We start from the raw sequence: 17,842 nt of genomic DNA, 5'->3' as shown, positions 1-17,842 counted from the left end.
AATCTGAGTTTAGTGAAAGAATGAGCAGACTATTCTTTCCAGCCTTTTGGGAAGACTTACTTTATTTTGATTTTGCATTTTTATTTTCTGCCCTTTGCCTTCATCAGTGTTTTTCCTTTCCACTAGAATGTCCTAGCCCTTTCCAACACTGTTTTTACCAAACTGCTAGTCAATCTTTTTTTTTTGTTAATTTATCTCCAACTTAATCTTTTTTATATATGTTTTTCTTCCAATTTTATTGAGATATAATTGACATATAGCACTGTATAAGTTTAACATGTACAGCAGTAATGAGTTGACTTACACACCTCATGAAATGATTATCACAATAAGTTTAGTGAACATCCACCATCACATACAGATCAAAGTTAAAGAAATAGAAACAAAGTTTTTCCTTGTGATGAGAGCTCTTAGGAGTTACTCTCTTAACAACTTCCATGTATGACATACAGCAGCACTCATTATGTTTATAATGTTGTACCTTACAACTCAGTGACTTGATTATGCTTTCCTTGGATAAAGCATCTGGGCAAAATCTCAACTTTTCCTAGACCCTGTAGTTCTCTACTTGTTATGGGACTTTTTGCTACCTTATTGCCACCTGTTGATTCACTAAATCAATATTTGTTAATTGTATTGTGTAGGCACTAAAGAAATATTGTGGAGCATGCACAAACATTATGTGTTCTCCTTGAGCTAGTGGAGTAGATAGTAGTTATACTCATTTTCTTGTTTTCCTTATTATATTCTTGAGGTCAAGAACCATGTGTTGTTCTTTTTCCTATAACATACATTTTTAAAAGACATCTCCTAAACATAAGAGGTTAGATTTAAAACAGAACGAAACAGCATGTTTTACTAGCCACTTTGATTAGATCTCACTCTTTAATATCTCTCCAGTGTTTTTCGTAGAACTGAGATTTGAATGGCTCTAGAGAAGGTCAGACAGGAAAAAAACCAGAATAGCATTCTGCTTTGGCCAACAAGTGTCAAGGGCAGCATATATATCAGAAGCCACGCCAAGAGAAGTTTTCTGTGTACTGGGGACATGAAGTTTTTGTGAGTACTACAGGTAAAGTTGAGGTCATATGCCAGGTATGATTCTACCCTTCAGGAACTAGGCATTGTTAATTAAGATAGCTACCCTATTTGATAAATAGATAGGTAGACCACATGTCCTGAATTGCCTAAGACAAGCCCTGTTTTCACTCTTTCTCTTGGCACTCTAATTTTCCCCTCAAATTATCCCATTTTGTTTGATAAACAATATAGCCATCTTATTTGGGGGGAACTTTAGAACTAAAGAGATTACATGATTATCTGTGTCACCTAAGTGATTAATGGCAGAACCCAAAATTGAACTGAATGTACTTAAACTTTATCATTTCCCTTATTTCTTCCATATTATTGAAAGATTTGAGTACATAGACTAACATAGCAAAAGAGTACATGGATTGATATTTAAGATCCAAGAATTCAAGTCTGCATGGTGCATAGAACTCAAGTAATAGTCTCAGATAAGGGTAAACAGTTCAAAGTAAGGAGACCTAGAAATAAGAAAAGAACAGATTTGAGGTTAAAAACAAACAAAAAATCATAATGGTATTTGTAATAGGTAGCTATTTCCTTGCTGCATTGCAATACTCAAAGTGGTTTGATCGATAATGGTCTAGAAACAATCTGTTCTAGTTATAGAGAACTTAGCAATTGCCAAGTATGTATCTCTACTGAGTGCAAGGTGTAATTTTTTTTTTTTTTTTTCTTTAAGTTTTTGGCCGTACCCCACGGCATGTGGGATCTTAGTTCCCCAACCAGGGATTGAACCCACGCCTCCTGCATTGGAAGGCAGAGTCTTAGCCACTGGACTGCCGGGGAAGTCCCTACAAGGTGTAATTTTCTGAGTTTGGGCAATTACATTCAAGGGCTTGGCTTTTGAGGAAACTTCACTATTTTAAAACTCTGATTCTTATCATGCGACCAGGTAGTGACCATATGTGGAAAAAATCAGGGAGAAAAAAAAAGCTAATAGCCAAGATTATGGTAGAGACATATACAATATATCTAATTACTCTCAGCTCATATTTTGGGCTACTGTTGTGACTTTTTTGTGCTATGATCTTTGTCCTTTTAGATGCTTTTCTTTGCCAGCTGTTTGCTCTAACATAAAGTAACTGTTTTTTCATGTTTATTTTGTTGGTCCCTAAATTCTCTGCAGTGTTTCAAGGATTCATTTGTTATATAATTTGTCTATCTTCCATTCACAAGAACATATAAACCTATTGTGTCTGTTACAGAAGTGTTTGTATCCCTAAAGACATATGGCATCAGCTAACAAGGTTATTGGGATAAATTGGAATTCCTTCAGAAGAGGGGTTATAAAGGATAAGACAGGAGATCCATGGCATCCTTTTTCGATATTCTTATTCTAATGAAGTTTACTATACGAATGGTCATATGTTCTGTTGAACTGACTTAATTCTCAGCATTTCTTTAAAAACTATTCTTGGAAAATTTTTCTTAATAGTTTCTATACCACTATGTATTTTACAATGTGTTTGAGTTCCATTTTCTACCTGAAAAAAAAAATCTCATTTATAAAACTTCTTTTTTTATTCATCTTAATATTTAGGCCTCTCATGATTGATTCTAATAGGTTCTTTGATTTCCTCTTACACTTTCTTGGCATTAGCAGGAAGGGACCTTTTTAGAGAAGCAAGCATCATCAGATTGAGAGAATATGAAGTAGTAAATTAACCAGTTAAGAAATTAAGACAACTCACGCTTGCATTAGCATCTATCACTGTGCATTACATTAATGCACATGTAGCTAAAGTTTTGTGATTGTTCAAAAAGCCAATAATATAAAGCAAATACTATTCTAAATGTTTGCAATGTAAAATGATCTCATTTAGAAAGATGAAGGATTTCATTAGGTTGATGAAAATGCTGCTGCTGCTGATGATGGCAGATTGTTTTAATCACACACAAAGCCATTGACAAATGAGAATCCATAAAATATAAATCAATTAAAGATAAGAACATAGACAAGTACATTGACACATTTAGCTTTGAGGTGCTTAAAGAGAGAGTGATTTGAAGATGAAAGTATTAAATGAATCTGAGTAAATGAATGATACCTTTGAATAATGTTTATATAGATTGATCATTTGAGGTAGAATGCCAAAAAGTCAAACATGTGAAGGACATCATAGTTCGCTACAGTATTTTTTTGTAGAAAAAATAACTTGTAATGTGGAAAAAAAAAATCAGCCCTTGATTTGAGTCAATTTAAGGTCATGGACTCTGGAACTAGACTGCTTGAGTTCTCTCTGTGCCTGCTTTCTCATCTGTAAACTGAATAATTATAGTACTTTTCTCATAGGGTTGTTATGGGGTTAATTGAGTTAATAAAAATAAAAGTCTTCAGAGTAGTACCAGTCACATTGCAAGTTCAATATGAGTGGTCTTGTTTTTGCTAAAAACGAGTGAGTAGTTGCAATTTTATCCTAAGTTTTATTACATACAAAGTAAAGTACAAGTATTTTCATATTTTCAGTTTCATCTTTCAAAAAAAAATAAAAAAGAAGAGAAAGAGACTTAATCACATTCTTTCCCATTATTTACTGTGAAATTCTGTCAGTTGAGTCAGTTCCTTTCAAGGCCTTTATCCAATACTAATATTCTCAAATAACAGAAACTTCTACTGTGTCATAAAAATGCACTCTATATTTTGTCATCTGATTATAATCTAAGTAACAATATAAATTTTCATTAATAATATATGATTACCGACCATTTCTCCTAAACATTTTAATGTGTTATGGTTACTGAACTTTATTCATTTATCTGCAGAATGTTCATTTAACGCCCACCTTCAACACATATGGTAGGTGCAGCTTGCAGACAGCAAATTTCTAAGAAATTATCTAAGTACAGAAAGAAGGATATTTTAAAAGTAGCTTTATTTGAAAGAATGTTGATGTATAGAAGAGCTTTCTCTCTACAACTGGTACACACACCAAATACACACACATGCATGCACAGGAGCACATGTCTGATGTACTTTCTAAAACTTCACATTTCTCTTTTTTGTTATTTTTTGTGTTTAATTAAATAATTCAACTCTCTTAATTTTAATGCTTCTGTTCACTGATTTTTACTCTTGCTATATGAAACATACTCCTTTCAAATAGAGATTGTAGGTTTTAATCCAGTAGAGCATTTTCACTCATTACATTTCACTCAACAAATTCATAGCATGTTGTATTGTTAGGTTTTTTTTGTTGGACTCTCACAATGGAGAATAAAATGAAATATAGTGTATTAGGAACAAATTATTGTATGTAAAAATAATCTAATTAAATAATAAACAGTTCTCTGTCAAGAAGCAGAATGAATCACAAGGAAAATTAAAAAAAGGTCAACTTAGCACCACCATTATCAGCAAGATACAATGGAAATGATATACCTAGCCCTTAACTTGATCACAAAAGCACAATGAGGCTTTTTTTTTCTTAATTGAACGAAAATTGAAAGTTTCAGTAAGAATAATCACCAATAAAGGTCTGTGCAGGCTCTAAACAGGAGCCTAGGCTTCCAGACCATGAATATTATTGTAAATGTCTTAATAATAAATGAAATTGGAAGCATAGGCTTATTTTGGTCTCAAGAAGGTGGCCTATAAGACAACTCCAAGTGAGGTACTAGTCAAGACCTTCTTTTATTCCTTGGTGATGTAAAAGAAGTAGCAAAGGGAAGAGTGTTTTGTTTTTTGGTTTTTGTTTTTGTTTTTTTAATTTATTTTGGGCTGTGTTGGGTCTTCGTTGCTGTGCGTGGGCTTTCTCTAGTTGCAGTGAGTGGGGGCTACTCTTCGTTGTGGTGCACAGGCTTCTGACTGGGTGGCTTCTTTTGTTGCAGAACACAGGCTCTAGGCGCAGGGGCTTCAGTAGTTGTGGCACGTGGGCTCAGTAGTTGTGGCTCGCGGGCTCTAGAGCGCAGGCTCAGTAGTTGCGGCGCACGGTCTTAGTTGCTCCACGGCATGTGGGATCTTCCCGGACCAGGGCTCGAACCCGTGTCCCCTGCATTGGCAGGTGAATTCTTAACCACTGCGCCACCAGGGAAGCCCCAAGAGTGATTTTTAATTGCGTATATATTTATGTAAATCTAAGCCTGCCTAAATACTTCTAGGAACTGCAGACTTACTATTTCTAGTCAGGTCAGTGTAGAATAGCAGCCAGATTGCCTCAACTCTTCCTTCTCAGCGTTGCTACTTGGAAGAAATCATGGAAGACAATAAAGCCAAAACTCATTTTTCTGGTGTCCCAGGGAAGTTGAGCAAGGATCAGAGCAGATAAGGCTGTATGTTGCATTCACAGTTCTTACTGCCCTTACCCATGTTGCCCATGTCCAAGAGAGTAGACATCTCCAAGTGGAATAGAATAAGGAGTAAAGTTTTCTCTGCTTCCACAAGAATGTACATTCTTACCTGACTATATCTTTGTCTCCTTTAATTTTTTTTTCTTTTAATTTTTAATAGTGGTAAAATTATCTGGCATATCGTAACCACTGATGGTAGAAGGCATTGTAAACTGTCATTTATTCTAAAGTAAATTAACATTGAATCAAATTTCAATTTCTTTGACCTCAGTTCATAAACATTTATTTATTTTTATTATCTTGGAGTATTTACTTAAAAATCAATATCCTCTCAGAAATCCCTTTTTGTTCATGATATTTCCCAGAGAAATGTACAAGTGCAGAAGCAGCCTTCAAAATTTCAGTTTACTTTACTTTACTTTACTTTTACTTTACTTTACTTTACTTACTTACTTCAAAATTTCAGTTTACTTAGAATTATTTTAAAAAAGAATTCTATGAAGAATGACATATATCCCTTTAGGAATCTAAAATAAATAATTTTGTATAATTAACAATTTGTTTTCTTAAAGCTTAGTAAAAGAGGGACTGCTAAAGAATTAATTACTCATGTTTAATTTACGACCAATTTATGCAAATGTTGCTTATAATTAGAAATGTGTAAGATAAGTATGTACTTCAAATGCAAATGTGGAAAGTTGAGCTAAATTCTCCTGGGGCCAGTATTAATTCTCAGATACTATTACATATCTTTTTCTTCTCTAGTGCTGCTGCAAAGGACGAAATAATTTCCTAGTATTGGAAGAGGTCTTTACACATTGCTGTTATTACCAGGAAGTAACTTAAGCAAAAATAATCAGACTCATTCTATTTTAAGAGAGATTTGTTCAGCCTCTGCCTCTCTAACTATGCCTGATCAGATGACTGCATTTCTTTGTATTTTCAGCATTATGTGGAGGAGATGTTAGAGGGCCTAGTGGAACAATCTTATCACCTGGTTACCCAGAATTTTATCCAAATTCTCTGAATTGTACATGGACTGTTGATGTAACCCATGGAAAAGGTAATTTGCCTCATACAATGATAATGGGCTATCTTCTGAATTTTCATTGCATCTATTTTTATTTCATTGTCCTTTACAATGTCATTTTGCATGAGCAAAAGCAGATCAGTACTAAAATATGCTAACACAAAATTCAATTTAAGTAACTGCAACAGAGGATTATATTTACTTTTCTATAGTATTATACTCATGTTTTTGTCAGAATGGTAATATGAGATATTTATTTTCTTTTGATATATTAAACTAATGTTATTTGGAATTTTCATATCAACAGAATCTCATACAGGATGGCTTTTGTCTCTGGCACAGTGGGTTGATTTCAAAAGTTCAAAGGGGAATAGGAAGATACTCTGAAATGCTGAACCAATTGTAAAGCAAACAGTACATGTTTATATACACTCGTTTTTAAAATGTTTATGATTATTTATTATAACTATATTTCCTGTGTAAATTTATAACCATTCTAGAAATATCTGTCTTAAATTTTCTGTCAGAACTGCAGTTATATCTCACATAATTGAATGAGAGTATAAAATTGCACTGTGCATATGGTAGATGTTAATAAATGTCCTTTGAACAAATAAATGAAATTCCTTGTAGTACTAAGTATGGTTCATTCATGCAATACAACCAAAATAGTATAGTAGCAATATAAGTGGTTAAGACAAAAACTTGACAGTGGGAAAATGGGCATTCTTAATATATCAAAACGAAAATGGATGAAAATTATTTACCTGAAAAAATCTACATGCTAATCTTTTTAAAAAGAGTTAATTTATTCATGATAAAAACTGCTTTGGAGAAGTAGTTTTTGTTTTAGCTCTGTTCTTATATTATTCTTATTGGTTTTTACTATTACATTGTACTTATTAAGTTTACTATAGAAGATCTAAAATAACCCCCCCACAAAATCCTAGCAATGAGAAGATGATATTACAATTTTAAAAATTAAAGCTTTATTTAATAATTTGAATTCATTGTGTTTTTTACACAATGTGTTTTTACACTCCTGTTCAACTATGTGAGATATATCTGCAGTTCTGATAGAATATTTGAGATACAAATGAAGTTTGCCTTTATTAAAATTATACATCCTTTTATTGACAGTGAAGATTATATAAGGATTGTTATTTTAATGAAATTAAATCTAATTGAGAAAAAAATGCTGTTAAAATGAGTATTCTGGTATTGTACAGCAGGAATGAGGTAGAAGACTTTGTAAACTGTTGTTTTTGTTGTTCTCCATAATGGAAGACTCTTTGCTGGAAGTTAACCAAAGCATCCAGTGTTATTATTATTCCAGTGTGTAGTGGATTAATGGAGTTTAAAATAAGCTTCCTTGTATTATACAAGAAAATGGAGGGTTACGTACTGCTTGTTATGTAAATAGAGGTTTAATTAATACTTAAGGTTTTGCATCTTCACAAATTGCAAGTGTTAATTAAATCTGTATTTACATGGCAAGAAATGCAGATTATATGCTTTTCTTTTAAGAGCCAACAAAATTGTTTGGAAGTACAACTATTCCAAAGTGTAGCCAAAGTTATGTGAAGGATAATCTCTTAAAGTTTGGAGAAATTGTCAAGGTAATATAATTTAACCTCTCACCCAGCAAACACAGACGTGCACATGCACACACACACATGTGTCAATATGTCACCCCCTCAAGGTCATAGTTGGTGTCATGACTAAATAAAACCTAGATATTCATGATATTTTGATGTCAAGCCCAAGTTTTTTCATATATTTCTGTAACAAAAATGGCCTTAATAAGGCTTCTTGAATTATCACTTTTATGAGAAGGTTCTCTGATGTTGAAACCACTGATTTTTTCTCACTATTCTTCAACACCCATTGCCCTATTAAGATTGTATGCCTTTGCCTGTCCACTTCCTCTTCCTGAAATGTCTATCCCAGGGTTGCTCTTCCACAAACATCTGTTCACTTTTGAAGGTCATTGCCTTCAGAAGCCTCTGCTGATACCTTTGACAAACTACCTCTATTTCTATGCTCCTATATTGACTCACATTAATCACTTTTATAGCACTTAGCATAATGTTTGAACTTTTATTTTATGTATCTTTTTCCCTCACATAGACCATGAGTTATTTACAATCTTTTAATTTTTTTATATTCCATAATGCCTATAGTATAGTAGGTTCTTAGTATCATATTCTTATTTGGATTAATTGACCTTCGGCAGAAGGTCTTAAATTGTTTTGCTGCAGTGAAAACAGATTTTATTGCTTAAACTGTAATCTAATAAACAGAGGCTTACTTTTATAAAGTAGCTGACTAGGACAGAGTGACACGAAACCAATTTACTTTCATGTTGAAGGATTAAACAATAACAATAGCTAATGATTGCTGAGTACTTCCTCTGTGAAAGCACTGTGCCAAGTCATCCACTATATTGTCTCATTTAAACTTCAAGACAACCCTATTAGAACCCCATTTTTCAAATGGAGAAAGTGTGTCTCAGAAATACTACGTATGTAATACTTGACAGTGGGCTTATTAGCACCACTATCTAACAGAATTTTTAATTTTCCCGAGTATTAATTCAGTGCATATCAGAACAACCACATTTTTCTAAGAAAAACATGCATAATGAATTTTTTATTCTTTTTTTTCCATCTGTTCTTGTATTACCTGCCCAGTTTTTCTTAGTTTTAGCCTCTGATCGAAATCAAATTGACTTAATCTGAATTTCCATTCATTATTTTGTAAACTTAGATATCAGTTAATCTAGAGGGCAAAGCATCTTCTCCTTGCCACATTGACACCTCATTCTCATTTACATCTGTCTAGTGTCAATTACCACATTTACACTGAAGAACGTTTGAAAGACTGACAATTTCTGGACCCCTCCTAAAAAAGGCTCATTGTGGAGAGAGAGAGAAAAAAAGAAGTGTTACATTTTGAAAAAGAATTAAAATAGTATCATTGTACATTTCAAATCTTTTCCAAATTGAAATCACTGACCCATTATGCAATAATAACTCATCTTATCATTACTTACGTTTTCGGTGTATTTGTTTTGGTCTCATTTTATGTCACTTTTTGTTTTTTTAACAAACAAGAGGTAAATTACCAGTTTGGGATTAATATATACACACTACTATATATAAAAAAAAAACAACAAGGACTCACTGTATAGCACAGGGAACTATATTCAGTATCTTGTAATAATCTATAATGGAAAAATATGTGAAAAAGAATATATATAATCAGATATACTGAATCACTTTGCTGTATACCTGAAACTAACATAACTTTGTAAATCAACTATACTTCAATTAAAAAAAAAACAATGAGGACTCCAAGACTCTCCAGCATTTGGAACTATAAAGTTGATGAATAATGTTAGAGAATGTTACTTTATCATACTCTGGGCTTTTGGATTGTTTACTGAAGATTTTGGTGATTCTTTTAGATCAAGTAAGCAAATTCATTAAGCACGTCAAGAGAAAGATGAATGTGGTATCATCCTTTATTCCATTTGGTATCTTACATGCAGTATGGTGTGTGTGTGTGCGTGTAATTGTTAGCCTTTCACATGCATTTGAGATAATGTCATTAAACACTCGCATGAGACCACAGTGCAATGGCATACCATACTCACCAGGATAGAACAAATGAAAAAATAAAAAACTTTCAAGTATTGGCGAAGATACAGAGCAATTGGATTTGTTGATGGAAATGTAAATTGGCTGAGCCACTTTGTAAAGTAGTATCTATTAAAGCTGAAATATATAAATGTATACATATACATGTATATTTATTTCACAAGAGCCAGTAATTCTACTCCTAGATATCTATCCAACAGAAATAAACACATATGTTCTTCAAAAGTCATACTTGAATGCTCATAGCAGCACCATCTGCATTTGGTGCTAAAATGCAAACTATCTAAATGACCATCAACTTTTGAACAGATAAATCAATGTGTTTTATTCACAAAATGAAATGGATCACTAAAAATAAATAACTTACAGCCACACACAAAAGTAGAGATGAATCTCACACTCTTAATGTTGAGTAAAAGAACTCAGTCCCAAAAGAGCATACGTTTTATGAATCCATTATATAAACTACAAAGAAAAGTAGTCAAACTAGCCTATCCTATTAGAAGGTGAGTGAGTGGTTACTTTTGCCAAAGCACTTCTATTTTAAATAAAGGATATAAATTTTCTCTGAAATTTTTAGAAAACTTGTGTGATTTCTTTTTAGGCATTAATTTTAAAATTTTATTTCCAAGTAGTTTCTAAGACATGATTTATTATATAGAAGCTAAAGGAAACAAACAGAAAAAAACCCAAACAAAAGAAAGATATTATACTATACATTTAGAATATTTTATAGCAGTGCCTTTCATTTTCAGAGAAATCAATTATAAGAAGAGTCCTGATTTTTGTTAGTTTGGTAACTCTATGTGTTTTACTGATATAGTTTATAAGTCTAATTTTCCTCTTTTCCTTAATAGGTGTGCAGTTCAATTTTCACACCTTTCATTTGGAAGACCATCATGACTACTTACTGATCACAGAGAATGGTAGTTTTACCCAACCACTGGCACGCCTGACTGGTTCAGAACTTCCTTCAACAATCAATGCTGGTCTCTATGGAAATTTCAGGGCTCAGTTGCGCTTCATTTCAGATTTTTCAATATCATATGAAGGATTCAATATTACATTCTCTGGTAAGAAAACAAGTTTAAAAATCAGATTTTTAAAAGTATGAGCATGACTTTTGTTATGTATGACAAAACAGAGAGAGAAAAAAAGAGAAAAAAAAAGAAGAAAACAAAGAAATTATCTGCCAACAAATTTTAATGAAACTTTGACATGCCTTGAAGATTGTCTATAGTAATATATTAAAGGGAACCTTTAAACAATAGCAAAAAATAAATCAATTCACTAAAAAATTTAATAGAAATACAATAAATACATGTCTTTAACTTGCATCCTGCAGAATTCTAACAGAGAAAAACTTGCTAAAATGCCAGTTAAAATGGAGTAAAACTTAAAATGGAAATTCATATATATATTTAAAGTTTCAATTAGGCCATAAATGAAATGTTAGTTAAACCAGTGATATTCTAGTTTTGTGTTTCAGAAAAAGTCATAGTTTACAGGCCAAGATTAAGACAAACTTAATTTATTCATTTGCAACTAGATGAAATAGAAACAAGTTAATATGGTTATTCTTTTATTCTAGAATAACCTCATCTGTAGGCAACATTATAACTTGGATTCCAGGAAAAAAACTGTAAGACCAAAGTGAATAAAAATGTATTCTTATTAGTTCTACTTTCTAGTTAAATGGAATAGTGAAAGAGAATACAGAAACAAATTAATAAGTAAATCTTATGCCAACCTAGTAACATTAAATTTATAATATTACAATTATACATAATTATATAAATAATATATAATTTATATAAATAAAATCATCAAAATACTAACCTCATTCTTCAACAGTTATTCTAGTATTTACATGAAAATACTTGTCTTCTAAAATAATTAAGGTATTTCATAGTGAATAGCAAATGAGCATCATCAATTTTAACCTAGAATGTTAAAAGTATATCCAAATAAGTTTTTTAAACAATAAAATAATAGCTCATCAACATGAAACAATCCCTCTTGTTCTCCACTGCAATTACATACTAAGCATGTGCTCTGGAAATATTTTTAGATAAGCTACTTCTTCTTAGGACTGTGTATAAATTATAATATTGTTGTTTAATTAACTCTACTCTCTCATACCCTGAAGAGTGTTTAACTTCATTTTCATGATGCTCATTCATTGCTTGAGGAAGTTTTCTTGTATAAATCTATAATATACAATTTTCAGTTTATGGGCACTTCAGTCTTACATAAACCCTTGCATCTGAAGTGACATGTTTTTCAGAATATGGATGAATTGAATTTCTTGTATACTAGAGGCACAAGAGCCTTTGTCATTTAGACTATAACCATTAAGTAAAAGTCATTTCAAAATGCAAATCATTTCATTCTAAATGGTATTTTGCATTTGAAAATATGAATCTATTATGCCATTATTATAAGTCAAAAATCTATGAAATGGAAATATTTCTAATGCAGAAGAAAAAATACAAGATAAATAGCTACATTTTCAATGTAGCACTCAGAAGGTGACATTTTCTCACCTGTATTGAATTTCACACATAAGACTATTCGTTAAATTAGTAGACCTTTCACAAAAGAAGAAAATTATGTATGCCATCAGCATATACCCATAATTTTACATATAGTAACTTTTAAAATGTATGGCTGACCCTAAAAGCATCCATTTTGCAAATAATAGGAATATACCCTTAAAGGTTACTACTAACATTTTCTTTGTTCTCTTCATCCAACTACAGAGTATAATCTGGAGCCTTGTGAAGATCCTGGAATTCCTCAATATGGTAACCGAATTGGGTTCAGCTTTGGGGTTGGTGACACTCTGGCCTTCTCATGCTCATCAGGTTATCGTCTGGAAGGGACGCCAGAGATCATCTGTCTTGGTGGCGGCCGACGAGTGTGGAGTGCACCTCTGCCAAGGTGTGTGGGTACGTGGTCAGCTGCTTTCATTTGCTTGTATGTGTAGTCACTGTCTGTGGAGTTGCATGGTTATACACCCTTCGTTTTTTTATAATCTGTTGAATTTCTTCGTTTCTTTCATATTAGTTATTTCAATGTTTTTTCCACTTGGCAATCTGGTATACCTTAATTACCTTCTCAACTGTTCTATTCAACCAACCATGCTTCTAAATTTGTTTTCAGATGATGAGAATAAGGAATGAATAGATAGATAGATAAATAGGTAGATGACAGAATCATATTTTGAGAGCTTACAGAAAATTGCATTCTTGTATTCTGTTAATAGATGATTTTCCATGACTGCCGACTGAAGTTCTGACAATATTTTATAACTTAGAATTAACATGTAGGAAACATGATTACAAGGGAAAATAATAGATAATTTAAGGACCATCAAGGCAAGTATTGACTCAGTATGTGCAATCTATAGAATTAATCTGTTATGATAGATGAATTAAGATGGGAATTCATTTCACGTGAGATAAAGAATTGCAATAATTAAAATATTGAAAGTTTGGAGCACCACCTCAACCTTTGGAAATGAATATTTTGACTGTTAAATTAAAAACAAAAAATCTGTAGAGCAAATGAAGGGCTTTTCACTAGGACTTAAAGTCATTTTTATTTATATTAGGAAATAGAGAGGCAAGAATTTCTTTAAGTCATCACCCATTCAGTGGTTATCAGTACTCATTTTTACAATAGAACAAGATGCAAAAGATCATTTTATTATTTCATAAAGCTCTTAAAACTCTCAAAAGCATTTAATTTGAATTTAATTGTAAATTTAATGGTGGGTCACTGATCTTTGTAAGTTATAATATGCTACAAAATCAGGCAAATTGGTAGAGATTTGATCTGTGGTTTAAGACTTTGTCCTTTTTTTCTTTTTTTAATGGAGGCAATATACCCCACAGATGAAAATGCAAATGGAGAAGAGGATATTCTCTATGACTTATTCAGTATATTGTCCACTGTATAGAATGTGATGGGAATACCTGTGGATCCCCAAATCTAGTAAAAAGAATTTGATCTTTCAAGTTAATAAGTTTTATAGTGATGAGATTGTTTTCACAGCCCCTAAGGGTTATATAACAGACAAGCTGATATTCAACAGGTGAAATTTCTTTTTAAAAATCATATGCTTTTATAGAAATGGCACAAACAGCCACAGAGGCTGGGAGGTGATGAGTAGTCATACTCTCAGAACATCTTTTCCAGGAAGACATGTATAGTCCTTCTGTTTTGTTTTTATGTTTGGGGTTTTGGGTTTTTTTGTTTTTTCTGCTGTTGCCAGATTTGGAATTCCCCTCCTTATATGAATTGCTCCCATTTCCATTTTTCTTTGGTGTGAATATTAATGAGAACCTTGGGAATAGTCCAAGTGAGGGCTACAGAGTGCCTGGGTTTATATCCTGGTCATTTGATATTGGGTTAATTCACTTTTCTAAACTTCATTTTTCTCATCAGCAAAATGGTTACAACATTTTGTTAATGTTAGTTATGAGGGTTAAAGAGATTAACCATGCCAGTCAGACATCTAATACAATCCCTGGAATATAGGAGGGGTTCAGAATTTAGATGCTGTTATAACTCTTATTATATTGAGAATAATCTGCTGCCTATCCAACCCGCCGATCTAGTTTATAAAACCAATTATAGCACAGAATGAATTCCATGTTGTAAAACACCAACCTTTATGAGGGTCTACCTGGCTCTTTTATATATGTATTTACCTCATTTAATTCTCACTATAATTCCGTTATTGTTATTCCCCCCATTTTTCATCAGAAGAACCTAAGTCTTAGAGATTTTAAACAACTTGCCCAAGATCATCAAGGTTGTAGGTGACAGAACCGTGATTTGTATACAATCTTTCTCATTCTGAAACCCAAATTCTTTTCACTAGGATGGTTTAACCTCAAAAAGGTCGAGAGGAAGGTTAATCTCAAAGAACTCTAAGTCACAAAGAGTTGATTAATATTTTCTTTCAAAGTACCAGAAACATACCAGGATGTTACACAGGCTGAGAAGAAAGTGTTTGCATCTACATTTTTAAGGTTTACTCCACTTTTACAATAAATTTTAATAGGTAGATTTATGAAAATCTGGCTTTGCAAAACAAGTAACTTCAAGTTAGTTTTGTTATATTAAAGTATTTCTTTGAGAGTAGGTATATTCGTGCTTAAATCTTTAGTGAGAAGTATAACATAAAATCACCCTGTGGACAAATTTAAAAAACAAAGTTATTGCCATGGGAATTTTCCCCTCATTTTAAAATTAACTGTACTTGCTTTTAAGCTTATTAAAGTATACAATTAAATCTATTGTCCTTAATAAATTCCACTGTAGGTATACATTTAAGTTACAAGATAGGGCGAGAAATATTTTCAAATAGTATGTTTTTTTTAATTTTATTTCTCCAATTTTCTTTAAACTTTTCTTCACTCTTCTGCCTGTGCATTAAAACAAATATGTTCCTTTTTGCATTTCTGGTTCCATATATGCATATGTATATATTTCTTATTTTGTTATCTTTTCAAAGTTCACAGTCTTCAGTCACATAAAATGTGCATTATTTGTAACTATTCATATGAACAGATACAATTTTAGCAATGCTAGTTTATTTGGACAGATTTTGTCTCTTCTTAGATTCTTTGTGCTGTTCACTTCATATATCTCTAAAGCCAATTCTCTAGTGCATACTTGTTTAAAAACATCATTTAGTACTCAGCATCGCCAGCCTCATAGAAAGCTTATGTTACAGACAGTGGCCAAATTATGAGTAGGTTGTATTCCAAAAGTTTGTTTCTGCTTCAGTTATTTGGAATCTAGGTGGTTTTTCCTTGGCACAAGGTTGCAAACAGTACATTCCCAGAACAAATCGTAGATGAGACGTAAAATTTTGTGTCATGTGTAAAACTAATACTAACATTTACTAAAATGACTTACGTATACCTAGGTTATATAAGAATGTGCCTGACTCTGGACATAAGGCAACTGATAAAGCAATTTTTGGAAACTTACTTTTCGTTTATTTTTTACTATATATTTAATTTTGATCCTATATTTAGTGTGTAAATTGGTTAGTGTCTTTCAGTCTCTGTTGGTAGAATTTGGTGAAAATTATCTTAATTCTAGATGTTAGATGAATAATAAATAATGTTTTTATTTAAGAAATTTCCTGAGAAACCTCTGCATTTATGTTTTAAGGTAATATTTTAACAAAATGAGACAATATAATAATGCCATAATATTGTCTTTACAGTCTATAAAAGATTATATTATGTACCATTCCAAAAATCCACCTATGCTTTGAAAGTAGGTTTAGAATAACGATTTTATCAGTGAAGATACAATGTCTATAAAAAACTCAAGGTTTCACACAAACTCAGGGGCAGAGCCATGCCTAGCACAAGTTCTGAGGCCCAGGCTTGCGCTCCATTAACAAAAGCACACCGCTGTCTTTGACTGGCAGCTTCAATAAAGTTGAGAGGGAATCTGGTCTTAATTACAGTTGATACATGGCTTCAGAAAATTCCTTAGGCTGTCCTCTATTTCAATCAGAGGAAATTTCTTCTACTGTGACCCATTTATTGGGGGTTACTTAAGTGCAGGGAAATTTTTAATTTTAAATTATTTTGTTGAAGTATAGTTGACATACAATATTATATTAGTATGAGGTGTACAACATAGTGATTCAACATTTATATGCATTACAGATTGATCACCACGATAAGTCTAGTAGCCAACTGTCACCATACACATTTATTGCAATATTCCTTATGCTGTACATTGCATCCCTGTGCCTTATTTGTTTTATAACTGGAAGCTTGTACCTCTTAAACTCCTTCACCTATTTTTCCGACTCCCCCCCCACCCCGGCAGCTGCCAGTTTGTTCTTTGTATCTATGATTCTGTTTCTGTTTTGGTTTGTTTGTTTTATTTTTTAGATTCCACATATAAGTGAAATCATATGGTGGTTGTTTTTTTCTCTCCGACTTATTTCACCTAGCATAATACCCTCTAGGTCCATCCAGGTTGTTGTAAGTGCAGGGAACTTTGTAGAGGCAGGAGAAGAATCTTGATACCAGTAGAGATCGTAACACCCACTCAGTAACAGGGATTCTTCTCCCTAAGAAGTGGCCTCCATTGCAGGCAGATAGTTCATATTTACATTTCAGCCTTTCCTAAGCTATGTGATCTTTGGAAAGTTGTTCAGATCTCTCTCCTGCCAAGTTTTCTCAAATGTAAAATGTGGATAATTACATCCATAGTGCAAGACAGCTTACAGCTCTAAGCAATAAAAGATATGTAAATCACCTAATGTACCACTCAACAAGTGACACTTGCTCAACAAACCTTAGTCGCTTTTCCTTATGCCTGCAACTCTCTTTACCACCATTCCGTTCTCCTAAGGGCCATGATGACTGAGTGGTGAAGAGTGATTTTCACCAACAAGCAAGAGAGGAAAAGGAAGAAGAAAAGGAGGAGATGAAAAAGTTTTAGTGTGCCATCAGCAACTGAGTACTTCATACACATAATCTCATTTACTACTTAGTGATCAAGATGAAAGTTTTACCTTTAAAAAATACATATATATAATTATGTTTTACATTTTGAAAAAGATAAAAGTAATAGGTAAGATGATATTTCAGTGGATATATTTTATATTTAAATGATTATCCTGGAGATCCACATTGCTGTGGTTATGGATATCTGGTCACATTTTTAAGTTGCAATCAAATATCCAAAAAAAAAGTATTAAAAAGTTGATTACTTTGAAAATGAG

The 17,842-nt window shown here is 32.5% G+C and overlaps 1 protein-coding gene across 3 annotated transcripts in view; it reads left to right on the top strand.

Moving 5' to 3' along the window:
* CSMD3 (CUB and Sushi multiple domains 3) overlaps positions 1-17,842 on the top strand; it is a 1,197,799-nt gene that overhangs the window by 789,134 nt on the left and 390,823 nt on the right. For all 3 annotated transcript variants that reach the window (XM_061171997.1, XM_061171996.1, XM_061171995.1), the window contains 3 exons: positions 6,323-6,439; positions 10,926-11,141; positions 12,831-13,019. In XM_061171997.1, coding sequence (XP_061027980.1) covers positions 6,323-6,439; positions 10,926-11,141; positions 12,831-13,019 — 522 coding nt within the window. The remainder of the gene's footprint in view (positions 1-6,322; positions 6,440-10,925; positions 11,142-12,830; positions 13,020-17,842) is intronic.

This window comes from Eubalaena glacialis, chromosome 17, assembly GCF_028564815.1.
Source record: "Eubalaena glacialis isolate mEubGla1 chromosome 17, mEubGla1.1.hap2.+ XY, whole genome shotgun sequence".
Classification (NCBI taxonomy): domain Eukaryota; kingdom Metazoa; phylum Chordata; class Mammalia; order Artiodactyla; family Balaenidae; genus Eubalaena; species Eubalaena glacialis.
Note: the sequence above shows the minus strand (reverse complement) of the source record. Positions and strands in the feature narration are given on the sequence as shown.